The sequence below is a fragment of the Hemiscyllium ocellatum genome, chromosome 2 (genome assembly GCF_020745735.1).
Source record: "Hemiscyllium ocellatum isolate sHemOce1 chromosome 2, sHemOce1.pat.X.cur, whole genome shotgun sequence".
Taxonomy (NCBI): Eukaryota; Metazoa; Chordata; class Chondrichthyes; order Orectolobiformes; family Hemiscylliidae; genus Hemiscyllium; species Hemiscyllium ocellatum.
In genome coordinates this window covers 141,392,329-141,409,057 of record NC_083402.1, presented here as the reverse complement: position 1 = coordinate 141,409,057, position 16,729 = coordinate 141,392,329, and the positions used below count along the sequence as shown (strand labels likewise).

At 41.8% G+C, this 16,729-nt stretch overlaps 1 protein-coding gene across 1 annotated transcript in view; it reads left to right on the top strand.

Moving 5' to 3' along the window:
- The first annotated feature begins 15 nt into the window (after positions 1–15).
- Positions 16–16,729, top strand: part of LOC132825527 (nuclear cap-binding protein subunit 1) — a 74,409-nt gene continuing 57,695 nt past the window's right edge. The window contains exon 1 of the mRNA XM_060840889.1: positions 16–169. Within this exon, the coding sequence (XP_060696872.1) occupies positions 136–169 (34 nt within the window). The 5' untranslated portion in view covers positions 16–135. The remainder of the gene's footprint in view (positions 170–16,729) is intronic.

Below are 16,729 nucleotides of genomic sequence, written 5' to 3'. Positions count from 1 at the left end.
TTGTCGCTGGGGGAAGTTGTGAGTGACCCGAGAAAGGGCTAGGAGCGGTGAGTGGTAGCGGTGGTGGAGCGGCCACAAAGCCCAGCGAGCGATTACCTTGTTCTCGGCTGCTGGTGATACCGGCCCCGGGCAGAAATGTCGAGGAGACGGCACAGTGACGATAATGACGGTGGGTGAAACGGCGGCAGCGCACGATGTCAGCGCTTCACTTCAGTCTGTTACCTTTCTGAGTTACTACCGGTTTATTAATCCTCTTTGGGTCCTGAGAGCGGCCTTATTCAACCAGTGATAATCATGTCTAGTTCCCACTATCGTCATCTCCAGATTCCCTTTATTCAGCAGCCCCCATTGCTTATTTTCCCGCATAAAGTATCGTCCCGTATAATCCCATTGCTCCTATAGTCCTTGTATCAACCCCAGGCTGATCCCAGTGTCCCTATAGTCCTGGTATTAACCCCATACAGATCACACTGTCCCTATAGTCCTGCTATCAATCCCAGACTGACCCCACTGTCCCTGTAGTCCTGGTATCAACCCCAGGCTGATCCCACTGTCCCTATAGTCCTGCTATCAATCCCAGACTGACCCCACAGTCCCTGTAGTCCTGGTATAAACCCCAGGCTGATCCCACTGTCCCTATAGTCCTGATATCGACCCCGGGCTGATCCCACTGTCCCTATAGTCCTGATATCGACCCCAGGCTGATCCCACTGTCCCTATAGTCCTGGTATCGACCCCAGGCTGATCCCACTGTCCCAATAGTCCTGCTATCAATCCCAGACTGACCCCACTGTCCCTGTAGTCCTGGTATAAACCCCAGGCTGATCCCACTGTCCCTATTGTCCTGGTGTCAATCTCAGGCTGATCCCAGTGTCCCTATTGTCCTGGTGTCAATCTCAGGCTGATCCCACTGTCCCTATTGTCCTGGTGTCAATCTCAGGCTGATCCCACTGTCCCTTTAGTCCTGGTGTCAACCCCAGACTGATCACACTGTCCCGATAGTCCTGGTGTCAACCCCAGGCTGATTCCACTGACCCTATAGTCCTGGTATCAACCCCAGGCTGATCCCACTGTCCCTATAGTTCTGGTATCAACCCTAGAGTGATTCCCAGTGTCCCTATAGTCCTGGTATCAATCCAGGCTGATCCCACTGTCCATATAGACCTGGTATCAACCCCAGGCTGATCCCACTGTCCCTATACTCCTGGTATCAACCCCAGGCTGATCCCACTGTCCCTATTGTCCTTGTGTCAATCCCAGGCTGATCCCACTGTCCCTTTAGTCCTGGTGTCAACCCCAGACTGATCACACTGTCCCTATAGTCCTGGTATCAATCCCAGGCTGATCCCTCTGTCCCTATAGTCCTGGTATCAATCAGAATTGATCCCACTGTCCTTGCAGCCTAATATCAATCCCAGAATTTATCTCACTGTCTCTATAACCTGGTATTACTCCCAGAATTGATCCCACTGTCCTTATAGTTCTGTTATCAATCCAAGAATTGATCCCACTGTCCCTCTAGTTCTGTTATCAATCCTTGAATTGATCACACCATCCCTATATTCCTGTTATCAATCCCAGACCGATCCCACAGTCCCTATTGTCCTGCTACCATTCCGAGACTAATCCCACTATCCTATAGTCCTGGTATCAACCCCAGGCTGATCCCACTGTCTCTATAGTCCTGGTATCAACCCAGTCTGACCCCACTGTCCCTATAGTCCTGGTATCAACCCCAGGCTGACCACACTGCCCCTGTTGTCCTGGTATCAATCCAATGCTGATGCCACTATCTGTATAGTCGTGGTATCAATCCCAGACTGATTCCACCGTCCCCATAGTTCTGGTATCAATCTCAGAATTGATCCCACTGTCCTTATAGCCTAATATCATCCCAGAATTTATCTCGCTGTTCCTATAAACCTGGTATTAATCCCAGAATTTATCCCACTGTCCATATATTCCTGGTATTAATCCTAGACTGGTCCCACAGCCTATAGACCTGAAGAAGGGCTTATGCCCGAAACGTTGAATCTCCTGCTCCTTGGATGCTGTCTGACCTGCTGCGCTTTTCCAGCAACACATTTTCAGCCCACAGCCTATAGTCCGGCTACCATTCCCTGACTGATCCCACTATCTGTATAGTACTGGTATCAATCCCAGATGTGATCCCACCATCCCTGTTGTCCTCGTATCAATCTCAGGTTGATCCCACTGTCCCTATAGTTTTGGTATCAATCCCAGAATTTATGCCACTATCTCTCTAAACCTGATATTAATCCCAGAATTGCTCCCACTGTCCCTATCTCCTGGTATCAGCCCCAGAACTGATCCCATTGGCCCGATACAAAATAAAAACTTGATGCTGGAAATCTTAAATAACAGAAATTGCTGGCACACCTCAGGTTTGGCAGTATCTATAGAGAGAGAAATTGAATTAATGCTTTTGGTCCAGAGACACTTTTGAGGTACTAAGGAGGAACGTTGAAGGTAGCACAGTGAATGTTGTCCATGTGCATGTTAGTGACAATTTACAACGTAGTCCCCACGTGTAACTTAAAAATTCATGACATCAGTGGTAAAATAGCAAGTTGGATCCGAAATAGGCTCTGTGGTAGAAGCGGAAAGTTAATTTTGACAGATACCTTTGTGGCAGGAAGGTTGTTCAAATTATGTTCTACTGGGCTCTTTTCTGAGTCCCTTGGTATTTGTGTTACATACCAAGGATTTAGACCTTTTGTCAGGAGCATAATTAAGATGTTTGTGGATATGAAAATTGGTTTAATAGGAAATCAGTTAATAGTGAAAAGGAAAATTCTAGACTGTAGGAAGCTAATGATGTACTGGGAAAGTGGGTAGAAATGTGACAAATAAATTTCAATCTGGAAAATGAGGTAGTGTGTTTTGAGGACAAAAAAAGCAAGGGAATATGTCATGAATGTTGGGATTCTGAAAGATGTACAGGAAGAGAGGGACCTTGAAGTGTATATGCATAGCCACTTGAATGTAGCCAGATCAGATAGTATGGGAGGTATATAGAATACTTTGTTATTGGTTGAATCATGGAGTATGAGGAGGAAGGTTTCACTAGAACTGTTAACACTAGTGAGAGTATTGTATATAGTTCTGGTCACTGAGTTATGCAAAGAAATGAGTTTGTACTAGAGAGCCCACAAAAGTTTTACAAGAATGTTGCCAGGATTAAAGAAGTTTCGCTACAAGGGGACATTTGATAGGCTGGGTGCTTTTTCTTTAGAACCTAAGAGGCTGAGAGGAGATTTAATTGATCTGTGTAAAATTATGAGGGACCAAGATAAAATGGACAGGAAGAACCTTTTTCTGTTTGCAGAGGTCAATAATCAGTCAACGAGTTAAAGTAGTTGGCAGCAGAATTGGAGGGAGTTGAGTATGTTATATTTCAGAAGATCTGGAATGCACTGCATGAAAAAGTAGTAGGTGTTGAAATCAGATTGAAGTTGGAAATCAAAACATTTGTGTATGCACTTGAGGTGGTGTAACTTGCAAGACTATGGACCAGGAGATGGAAGGTGGAATTAGACTGAATAGCCCTCTCTTGCAAATATGTTAGGCTGGACAGTTTTCTTCCATCTCATAAATCTTTCGACATCTTGAAGTAGGCACAGGAGTAGGCCACATAGCCCCTGAACCTGTCTCCAACCTCAATTCCACTTCTTGTCAAATCCCCTTTGTTTCCCTTATGAATGCAAACATTTGTTAAGTTATGTTGAATATGTTCATTGACACAACTTTCTAGGGTGAAGAATTACAAAGATTCATAGTGATGACATGTCTCCTCATCTCAGTCCTAAAGCATAATAACCACATCTTTAGATTAGGTTAGATTAGATTACTTACAATGTGGAAACAGGCCCTTCGGCCCAACAAGTCCACACCGACCCGCCGAAGCGCAACCCACCCATACCCCTACATTTACCCCTTACCTAACACTACGGGCAATTTAACATGGCCAATTCACCTGGCCCACACATCTTTGTGTCTGTGGGAGGAAACCGGTGCACCCGGAGGAAACGCACGCAGACACGGGGAGAACATGCAAACTCCACACAATAAGTCGTCTGAGGCGGGAATTGAACCCGGGTCTCTGGTGCTGTGAGGCAGCAGTGCGAACCACTGTGCCACCGTGCCGCCCATTAGGAACATTGCAGTATTCAGCAGTGCAGTAAAGTGTAAATTTAGCCCCTGCTTAACTGGATTTCTGTTTCTAAAATTGTTTTTTTTTAAAAGGGTGTAACTAAATGATGCTTCATTAGAGAACATTAATTTGTGGTGCTATGAGTCTGCAGATTTGAGACTGGACACATTTCATTGACTGAAGAGCACATTCCTCATCAATCTAATAGAGTTGACTTGAAAAATGAAGGGTCAAAATGTACACTGTTCAAAGTGTTGCATCTTTAGTGGACCTAATTAATTCCACTGCTCTGCAGCTCTGATCTTTACTTCACTGTGGCAAAGTATTTTGCATTAACTGCTTTTTAAGTTTTGGTACTGAGGTAAACAGTTATATCTTGAAGGGAGTGCGATTGTCTGTGTCCTGTCCCTACCTCCCATTCCTAGAGTTGGGGTTTAATAGCTTCCCAGTACGTTTTCAAATGCTACCAATGCATTTTGCTCCACACTGTTAGGAAGCACATGCATAATCTTCAGACCTGAAGGTTCCAGTCCTAGACTGCCAGTACCAGTGGCCCCATGCCTCAGCAAGGGTCTGTACCTTCAGTGAGCAAATACAGAAAAATGGCGAAACAAAACAGGTTGACTTTTCATAAAGAACATTGAAATCTTGAGAGAAAATAAGTTGAAGTTTTAAAATTGGGAAATCAACAGATCAAAACTGCAGTAAACTACTAAGTGCATCTGAATACACATTTACCTTGTGTTGCACCCACTGCTGTTCCACATGTGTTCCTTACCTCTAACATGGCTGCCATTGGCAATGTTCAAGAAAATCACACCCCTTGCCTATGATCATTGGCCAATGCCTACAAACTTTGCATACTTCTATTGGCTTTGAAATACTATTTTCTTTGAATTCTCTGGTGCAAGCATGGGCTGTGTTAGGGGTTTCTGTGAACTGGTTCTGGCATACAGGCTGCAGTTTGCCCAGGTTTGTCTTTTAGTGATACCATGTGTCCTACTTCTACGCAAGTGGTTCACAAATGGCACAGTGGCCCAGTGATTAGCACTGCTGCCTCACAGCCCTAGGGACCCGAGTTCGATTCCAACCTCGGGTGACTGTCTGTGTGGAGTTTCTTCTGGGTGCTCTGGTTTCCTCCCACAGTCCAAAGATGTGCAGGTTAGGGGAATTGGCCCTGCTACATTGCCCATAGTAGGTAAAAACAAGGACTGCAGATGCTGGAAACCAGAGTCTTTACCTTTAAAATACCAGGATGTATCCTTTATCTAGTTCGAAATGGATGACTATACCTACAAGGCAAATCTATCCATCATAGTTTTGCCCACTCAACATCTGTTTTTAAAAGGCCCACTTTACCAATGACTAGCAATTTTTTTTCAGTATAAAATGGTTTAAAAAAAATTGAAATAACTGATTTTTTTTTACAAAGTTCTTTACAATAATTGATAGGGAGGGAAAATAATTATGATCAGCTACCCTCTAAAATAACATTCTTGCAAAGTTCAGTACTTTGGAAATAGATGTTCATCTACTATAGATGCTGATCTATAATATGCAAAATCTAATATTTAGATACTGAATGTTACAATGTTTCTTTATTTGTTTTGCTTCTGGCCTCTAGTACTACATCAATGTTCAAGTCCAGAAATGAATCTCACTGGAAAATGCTATTTTAGATTCTCTACAGTGTGGAATAAATATTTGGCCCAACGTGTCCACACCAACCCTCAAAGAGTAACCCACCCAGACCTATTTCCCTGACTAATGCACCTAACACTATGGACGATATCTAGATTAGAGTGATGCTGGAAAAGCACAGCAGGTCAGGCAGCATCCGAGGAGTAGGAAAATTGACGTTTCGGGCAAAAGCCCTTCATCAGGAATAGGGCTTTAGAGAATCTAAAAAAGCATTTTCCAGTATGATTCATTTGTGGACTTGAACATTGATGTAGTACTAGAGGACAGAAACAAAACAAATAAAGAAACATTGAAACATTCAGTATCTAAATATTAGGTTTTGCATATTATAGATCAGCTTGTAAATACATTAATGAACATCTATTTTTAAAGTACTGAACTTTGCAAGAACGTTATTTTAGAGGGTAGCTGATCATAATTATTTTCCTTCCCTATCAATTATTGTAAAGAAATTTGCAAAAAATATCAGTTATTTCAATTTTTTAAAAACATTTTATACTGGGGAAAAAATTTCTAGTCAGTGGTAATCTGGGCCCTTTAAAACCAGATGTTGATTGAGTGGGCAAAACTATGATGGATAGATATGCTTTGTAGGTATAATGTCATCCATTTCAAACTAGATAAAGGATACATCTTGGTATTTTAAAGGTAAATGAAATAGCAGCGGCAGAAGTCCATGGACATTTATGAATCTATTTACATGGATCACTAAAATGGAGTAGGTAAAAAGAAATCAAAAAGGGTAATAGAATACTGGCTTTTCTGATTTGGAATATAAAGATAAAAGTTTGCGACAATGACCTGGTTAGATCATGTCTGCAATACTGTATACAGTTTTGGTTACCAAATCTTGGAACATGTTGGTCTTGGAATGAGTACAGTGTAGATGAATTAAATTGTCATCGAAGCTCTAAGAATCAGATTGCATAAGAGATTACAGGCATAATTTAAGTATTTTCTGAAATATAGTAAAATGAGGATGATTTATTTGATTTGAGATTTTTTAGGATCTTGAAAGGAATTGTTATCTGTTAAGATAGATAAAGAAAAGTTTTTTTTCTGTTGGTGACAATAGGACAAGAGCACATAACCTTTAAATCAAAAGCTGGCTGGAGGAGCTAGGGGAGCTTCCGATGCGTCAACTTTTTCGCTCCTCAGATGTTGCCTGACGTGCTGTGCTTTTCCAGCACCACTCTAATGTTGACTGTAATCTCCAGCATCTGTAATCCTCACTTTCACCAAGCTTTTCTTTCAGGAAATGGTGGTATGCAAATGGAGAATTCTCCCATTTAAAAGGTGATAAATGATAGATCAATTAATGCTTTTACTTCTGAGACTGATGGATCTTTGTTAGATAAGCATATAAAGGTTACAGAGTAAATACAGGTAAATGTTGGCTTGAGTTGAAAGACTGTTCTCATAACATTGTAGAATAGTTACAGCACAAAAGGCCATTTGGCATATTGTTTCTGTTGGTTTTTTTTAAGGATCAGCTTCTCCTGTGCCTTTTCCCTGTTTTCCAGCAATTCCTTCCTTTTCAGAGAATAACCAATTCATGAACCTGTCTCCAGCACATTCTCAGACAGTATATTAGAATCCTAACCACTTGCTGCGTTAAAAATTAACTGAGCATGTCATTGCATCATTTTCCAATTACCCTAAATTTGTGACCTCTGGTTCTTGATCCTGTTACCACTTGGAGCCATTTTTCTCTATCAGCTGTGAGGGGAAAATGGTGGTAGCATCACTTGACTTGATAATCCAAAGGCCCACTCTCATGTTCTCTAGAGAGACCAGTTCAAATCTCACCATGTCACTTGATAAAAATCTTGAAGTGAAAACTAATCTCAGTAATGGAGAACATGAAACTATCACCAATTGTCACAAAACCCATCTGGTTCACTCATTTCCCTTTGGTAAATAAATCTTTCATCCTTACTTGGTCTGGTCTATATTTATCGCCAGATTCACAGCAATGGTCTACAAAGCTTGTGTATTCAAGGCCAATTAGGGAATCAGCAATATATCTGCCTTATGCCAGCAATTTCCATAACTCATGAATTTTTGTTTAATTGTCAAAACCCCCACATGATTCCTTAGAGAAGAGACAATTGAGAGGAAATTTAATGAAAGTGTATAAAACTGTCTTAACTTCTCTAATTTATTTATATAACTGATATATCTCATTCCCAGAATCATTCTTATGAAATTTCTTGGCATCCTATTTGCTCCTTTCACATTTTTCTTAAAGTGTGTGTCCCAAACTGGATGCATTACTCAATTAAGACTAAACCAATGGTTTATATAGGCTTAACTTCATTTCCTTGTTTTTGCCTTGTGTGCCCCCGTGATGCTGTGTGCTTTCTTAACTGCGCTGTCAGCCTATCCTATTACCTTCAGATTTTGTGCACATTTATACACAAGTTCCTCTGCTACTGCATCACGTTTGGAGCTCCTGCATTCTTCCTATGAAAATTATCATTGATGCTTCACTGCGTTAAATTTCATCTTGTACTTGCCCACCCATTCCAGCAAACTATGGAGACAGATATGGAAGATAGAGAATGTAGGGAATTAAATAAAGATTTATAAAATCATGGGGGGGATGGCTAGGATAAATAGACAGTCTTTTCCCTGGGGTGGGGGAGTCCAAAACTAGAGGGCATATGTTTAGGGTGAGAGGGGAAAGATATAAAAGAGACCTAATGGGCAACATTTTCACGCAGAGTGTGGTACGTGTATGGAATGAGCTAGCAGAGGAAGTGGTGGAGGCGAGTACAATTGCAACATTTAAAAGGCATCTGGATAGGTATTTGAATAGGAAGGGTTTGGAGGAATATGGGCCGGCTGCTGACAAGTGGGACTAGATTGGGTTGGGATATCTAGTTGGCATGGACGAGTTGGACCTAAGTGTCTGATTCTGTGCTGTATATCTCTATCTTGAAAAATGTCCATATTACTGAGGAGGTGGTGCTGGCTGTCTTAAAATGCATAAAGGTAGATAAATCCCCAGTACCTGATCAGGTGTACCCTAGAACTCTGTAGAAAGCTAGGACAGAGATGCTGAGCTCTTTGCTGAGATATTTGTGTCATTGATAGCCACAGACAAAGTGTCAGAAGATTGGCGATTGGCTAACATGGTGCCATTATTTAAGAAAGATGGTAAGGTAAAGCCAAGGAGCTAGAGATTGGTGAGCCTGACCTCAGTGGTGGCCAAGTTGTTGGAGGGAATCCTGAGGGACAGGATGTACATGTATTTGGAAAGGCAAGGACTAATTAGGGAGTCAGCATCGCTTTGTGCATGGGAAATCATGTCTCACAAATTTGATTGAAATTTTTGAAGAAGTAACAAAGCAGTAAACATGATCTATATGGACTTCAGTAAGTTGTTCGATAAGGCTCCCCATGGGACACTGGTTAGCAAGGCAGATCTCATGGAATACAGGGAGAACTTGCCATGTGGACACAGAACTGGCTCAAAGGTAGAAGACAGAGGGTGGTGTTGAGGGGTTGCTTTTCAGACTGGAGGCCTGTGACCGGCGATGTGTCACTAGAATCGCTGCTGGGTCTACTGCTTTTTGTCATTTATGTAAATGATTTGTATGTGAACATTGGAGGTATGGTTAGTAAGTTTGCAAATGTAGTGGACAACGAAGAAGGTTAACTAAGAGTATAACAACATCTTGGTCAGATGGACCAATGCCAAGGAGTGGTAGATGGAATTTAATTTAGATAAATGTGAGGTGCTGCATTTTGGAAAGGCAAATCTTAGCAGAACGTATACACTTAATGGTAAGGTCCTAGGAAGAGTTGCTGAACAACACTTGGTGTGCATTTCATAGTTCCTTGAAAGTGGGGATACAGGTGGATCGGATAGTGAAGAAGGCATTTGGTATGCTTGCCTATTTTGTTTAGTGCATTGAATATAGGTGTTGGGAGGTCGTGTTGCAGCTGTACAAAACATTGATTAGGCCACTGTTGGAATACTACATGCAATTCTGGTCTCCCTGCTATGGGAAGAATGTTCTGAAAAAATTTACAAGGATGTTGCTCGGGTTGGAGGATTTGAGCTATAGAGAGAGGCTGAATAGGCCAGGACTATTTTCCCTGGAGTGTTGGAGGCTGAGGAGTAAACTTAGAGGTTTATAAAAGCATTAGGGGTATGGATAGGGTAAATAATAAAGGTACTTTTCCCAGGGTAGGGCAATCCAGAACTAGAGGGCATAGGTTTACGGTGAGGGGGGAACGATTTAAAAGGGACCTAAGGGGCAACATTTTCACGCAGAGGGTGGTATTGAATAAGCTGCTAGAGGAAATGGGGCAAGTGGGTACAATTACAAATTTAAAAAGCATCGGAAAGGGTAAATGAATCGGAAGGGTTTGGAGAGTTATGGGCTAAATGCTGGCAAATGGGGCCAGTTTTATTTAGGAAATCTGGTCGACATGGACGAGTTGGACCAAAGGGTATGTTTCTAAGCTGTATATCTCTGTTAATCTATAACCTGTTTATGTTCTTTTGAAATTTTAAACAATCTTCCTCGCAATACTTCCAAATATTATACTGTTCTTAAATTTTAAAATCATGCCCTGTACTCTATGATTTAGATCATTAGTGTATATCAGGAAGAACAATGGTCCCAAAACTAATTCGCAGGAGTTCTACTTTTCATAAATCCCTGCTGGATTCTTTAATTAACTTGTATTTAAACAATTCATATTTTATCTACACTCAGTGCCAAGAGGTTATTCAGCAAATGCTGTCTAAATCTGGTGTCAGTGCCCCTTTAAGTAGACCAAGGCTCCCTGAAGGTGGCATTTTGACTTAATTTCTATCCAGGTTACATTCGACCATCATTGCTGATTCACACTTCAACTTAATATAAAGCATTGCACTGTGAATGCATAGTTGAAGGATGTTAACTTCCCAGGTATGTTTTTACGTAAACTTTTACTGTCCTGTAAGGCTGTGTAGAAGTTCATAATTATAAAATCTGCTGCTTTCTTTTAAATTCGCTCATGGGAGTGGGCATCACTGGCCTGCCAGTATTTATTGCCTTTCCCTAGTTGCCTTTGACAAGATGATTGTGAGCTGTCTTCTCAAATCCCTGTAGTCTGTTTGCTGTAGGTAGACCCACAATGTCATTAGGGAGGAGGTTCCAGGATTTTGAACCAGTGACAGTGAAGGAACTGTGATATATTTCCAAGTCAGGATGAAGAGTAGCTTGGAGGGGAACTTGTAGGTGGCGGTGTTCCCATCTATTTACTGCCCTTATGCTTCAAGATGGAAGTGGTTGTGGATTTGGAAGGTGCTGTCAATGGATCTCTGGCAGATTGAAGCATTTAAACTTAGAACTGAATTGTGCTTGCCTTTTGCTTTTTGTTTTGCAACTAATTTTTGAATGTAAATTATTTAAATATGCAAATAAATGTAACAACTAAAATAGCATCAAACAAATGCAGTTTTGTGATTGGGGAAGGAACAGTCATATTGTTGGTACAAAGGTGATGGATTGGACAACCATAATGCAATTGTAGTGAGAATATACTTTATGAAGTAAGGTTTATGCAGGTGTCAAGTGATGTACATCAGTTTCTGCTTCTTCTCCAATATATTAACTCAGCCACCAGTTGACTGAGGAAGTATTTGAGGAACGTGGTTTAAACTCCAGATTAAGATCATGATTTACCAAATGGCAGTGAACTGGAAGCTCCTTTATGCTTTTGACAGTTGGATAGCTTACAGCAGACACCAAAAGTCCTCAACCTAGTAGCAGGCTTGTCATTCAAAACTAGCTTTGACATATCTGACTCTAGACTCATGAAGTACTTGAAACCGTGGTATGACAGGAGACTCCCAGGAGATCGGCAGAACACTTCAGGGATATCCTCAAGGCACTCTTGAGGCAAATCTCCCTGCCTTGTGGCCAACCAGAATAGCAAGGGCTAATTCAACAAGGTACCAAGCACACCGGGAATGTGGAGAAACATATCATTTTGCATTTTGCGTTCGTTAACCATCTCAGGATCCTTTTTGAAGCAGAGTGTAAGAAAATCATTCTTTTTCCCAAGGATTGCCTAAGGTGAAATATTGCTAGATTTAGGAGACTGAAATTTAATCTAAGACTGCTAATTCAAAGGTAGCCAGGTATGAGATAGTGAAAATTCCTATGAAGTGGCATTGCAGTCCTAGCTGGGTTATTATGAAGACACTGAAAGATTGGTCAAGATTTGAGTGTAAATATTTACAATGAGGACTGGTTGTGTGGCTATGTTTGCACTGATGTAACAGAATGTCTTATGCTGCCCTGGTCCCAAATGTGTAGTCTAATTCTGATTATTTTAAGTATGCATTAATATTTGGCAGTAGTTGTGATCTTGTATAGTTGGTAACAGGGCAAACTATTCAATTTCTTGAGACAGATTCACCATTCAATTAGATTAAGGCTGATTTGTCCCTAGGGTTGTGAATTGGCTCTACTGCAGCCGAGACTTTGTTTAATAACCAATATTCAGTTTAAGTAAATACTTTAGTTTGCTTGTTTACTATTTAATTGAAAATAGCTGACAAACTAGTCAATTCTTCGCAATCAGTAGAAACATTTCAACTAATCAATGGACCATACACTACAATACTGTAACCATGAGTGATTGCTTGCCTCTATAACCATAGTTCAATGTTTATTCTGATGAACAGTTTAAATGAGACTCTCACCTTACCAGATGTGAAACCATATTTAGAGTCATAGAGATATACAGCAAGGAAACAGACCCTTCGGTCCAACCAGTCCATGCCGACCAGATATCCCAACCCAATCTAGTCCCACCTGCCAGCGCCCGGCCCATATCCCTCCAAACCCTTCCTATTCATATACCCATCCAAATGCCTCTTAAATGTTGCAATAATACCAGCCTCCACCACAACCTCTGGCAGCTCATTCCATTCACATACCACCCTCTGCGTGAAAACGTTGCCCCTTAGGTCTCTTTTAGATCATTCCCCTCTCACCCTAAATCTATTCCCTCTAGTTCTGGACTCCTTGACCCCAGGGAAAAGACTTTGTCTATTTATCCTATCCATGTCCCGCATAATTTTGTAAACCTCTATAAGGTCACCCCTCAGCCTCCGATGCTCCAGGGAAAACCGCCCCAGTCTGTTCAACCTCTCCCTATAGCTCACATCCTCCAACCCTGGCAACATCCTTATAAATCTTTTCTGAACCCTTTCAAGTTTCACAACATCTTTCCGATAGGAAGGAGACCAGAATTGCACGCAATATTCCAACAGTGGCCTAACCAGTGTTCTGTACAGCTGCAACATGACCTCCCAACTCCTGTACCCAATACTCTGACCAATAAAGGAAAGCATACCAAACACCTTCTTCACTATCCTATCTACCTGCAACTCCACTTTCAAGGAGCTATGAACCTGCACTCCAAGGTCTCTTTGTTCAGCAACACTTCCTAGGACCTTACCATTAAGTGTATAAGTCCTGCTAAGATTTGCTTTCCCAAAATGCAGCACCTCGCACTTATCTGAATTAAACTCCATATGCCACTTCTCAGCCCTTTGGCCCATCTGGTCCACATACTGTTGTAATCTGAGGTAACCCTCTTTGCTGTCCACTACACCTCCAATTTTGGTGTCATCTGCAAACTTACTAACTGTACCTCTTATGCTTGCATCCAAATCATTTATGTAACTGACAAAAAGTAGAGGGCCCAGCACCAATCCTTGTGGCACTCCACTGGTCACAGCCCTCCAGTCTGAAAAACAACCCTCCACCACCACCCTCTGTCTTCTACCTTTGAGCCAGTACTGTATCCAAATGGCTAGTTCTCCCTGTATTCCATGAGATCTAACCTTGCTAATCAGTCTCTCATGGGGAACCTTGTCGAACGCCTTACTGAAGTCCATGTAGATCACATCTACTGCTCTGCCCTCCTCAATCTGCTTTATTACTTCTTCAAAAAACTCAATTGAGTTTGTGAGACATGATTTCCCACGCTCGAAGCCATGTTGACTATCCCGAATCAGTCCTTGCCTTTCCAAATACATGTACATCCTGTCCCTCAGGATTCCCTCCAACAACATGCCCACCACCGAGGTCAGGCTCACTGGTTTATCTTTACTGCCCTTCTTAAACACTGAGACTACGTTTGCCAACCTCCAGTCTTTCGGCACCTCACCTGTGACTATTGATGATACAAATATCTCAGCAAGAGGCCCAGCAATCACTTCTCTAGCTTCCCGCAGAGTTCTCAGGTACACCTGATCAGGTCCTGGGGATTTATCCACCTTTAACTGTTTAAAGACATCCAGCACTTCCTCCTCTGTAATCTGGACATTTTGTAAGATGTCACCATCTATTTCCCTACAGTCTATATCTTTCACATCCTTTTCCACAGTAAATACTGATGCAAAATATTCATTTAGTATCTCCCCCATTTTCTGTGGCTCCACACAAAGGCCACCTGGACCCTATTCTCTCCCTAGTTACCCTTTTGTCCTTAATAGATTTGTAAAACCCCTTTGGATTCTCCTTAATTCTATTTGCCAAAGCTATCTCATGTCCCCATTTTGCCCTCCTGATTTCCCTCTTAAGTATACTCCTACTTCCTTTATACTCTTCTAAGGATTCACTCGATCTATCCTGTCTGTACCTGACATATGCTTCCTTCTTTTTCTTAACCAAACCCTCAATTTCTTTAGTCATCCAGCATTTCCTATACCTATCAGTCTTTCTCTGGATTCTTGTTATCTCATTTCTGAAGGCTTCCCATTTTCCAGCCATCCCTTTACCTGCAAACATCTGCGCCCAATCAGCTTTCAAAAATTCTTGCCTAATACCGTCAAAATTGGCCTTTCTCCAATTTAGAACTTCAACTTTTAGATCTGGTCTATCCTTTTCCATCACTATTTTAAAATGAATAGAATTATGGTCACTGGCCCCAAAGTGCTCCCCCACTGACACCTCAGTCACCTGCGCTGCCTTATTTCCCAAGAGTAGGTCAAGTTTTGCACCTTCTCTAGTAGGTACATCCACATACTGAATCAGAAAATTATCTTGTACACACTTAAGAAATTCTTCTCCATCTAAACCTTTAACACTATGGCAGTCCCAGTCGATGTTTGGAAAGTTAAAATCCCCTACCATAACTACCCTATTATTCTTACAGATAGCTGAGATCTCCTTCCAAGTTTGCTTCTTAATTTCCCTCTAACTATTGGAGGGTCTATAATACAATCCCAGAAAAGTGATCATCCCTTTCTTATTTCTCAGTTTCACTCAAATAACTTCCCTGGATGTATTTTCGGTAATATCCTCCCTTAGCTGTAATACTTTCCCTTATTAAAAATGCTACTCCCCCTCCTCTTTTGCCTCCCTTTCTATCCTTCCTGTAGCATTTATGTCCTGGAACATTCAGCTGCTAGTCCTGCCCATCCCTGAGCCATGTTTCTGTAATTGCTATGATATCCCAGTCCCATGTTCCTAACCATGCCCTGAGTTCATCTGCCTTCCCTGTTAGGCCCCTTGCATTGAAATAAATGCAGTTTAATTTATTAGTCCTACCTTGTCCCTGCCTGCCCTGACTGTTTGACTCACTTCTGTTCTCAGCTGTACCCGTCTCAGATCGATCTCTTTCCTCACTATCTCCCTGGGTCCCCCCCCACCTTAATAGTTTAAATCCTCCCAAGCAGTTCTAGCCAATTTCCCTGCCTATATATTAGTCCCCTTCCAATTTAGGTGCAATCCGTCCTTCTTGTACAAGTCACTTCTACCCCAAAAGAGATTCCAATGATCCAAAAATGTGAATCCTTCTCCCATACACTAGCTCCCCAGCCATGCATTCATCTGCTCTATCCTCCTATTCCTGCCCTTACTAGCTCGTAGTACTGGGAGTAGTCCAGGTATTACTACCCTTAAGGACCTCCTTTTTAAATTTCTACCTAACTTTCTGCAATCTCTCTTCAGACTCTCAGCCTTTTCCCTTCCAATGTCGTTGATTCCAATGTGGCCTCTGGCCTCTCTCCCCTGTGAGAACATTCTGCACCGTCTCTGAGACATCCTTGATCTTGGTACCAGGGAAACAACACACCATTCTGCTTTTTTTCTGCTGGCCACAGAAACGTCTGTCTGTACCTCTGACTACAGAATCCCCTAACACAGTTGATCTCTTGGAAGCCGACGTACCCCTCGTTGCATTACAGCCAGTCTTAATACCAGAAACTTTGCTGTTTGTGCTACATTCCCCTGAGAATCCATCACCCCCTACATTTTCCAAAACAGTATACCTGTTTGAAATGGGTATATCCACAAAAGACTCCTGCTCTAGCTGCCTACCTCTCTTACCCTTTTTGCAGTTAACCCATCTGTGTGACTGTATCTGAGACTTTCCCCCCTTTCTATAACTGCCATCCATCACATACTGTTGCTGTTGTAAATTCTTCATCGCTTCTATCTGTCTCTCCAACCGATCCACTCGAACTGATAAGATTTGCATCCAACAGCATTTATGGCAGATATAATCCGCAGTAACCCTTAAACTCTCTTTAACCTCCCACATTTGACAAGAAGTACACATCACTGCAGAGGCCATTTTTGCTCCTTCACAATCAACAGACCCAGAAAGTAACACCGTCTTATTCCTCTACAAACACTGCCCCAGGTTAAATTAATACCTATGGCTTATATTTTAAGTTTAATCAAGAGATGTATCTCCAAAAACACATAATCAAGAAAGAATCCACTGTACCCACTACTGCAGTCTTTCTCTTGGACAGACTTAAAACAACAATTAACTTGTCTGATTCTGTGCTGTGAACTTCACCCAGCAGTTCCTCCAAGATTAGTT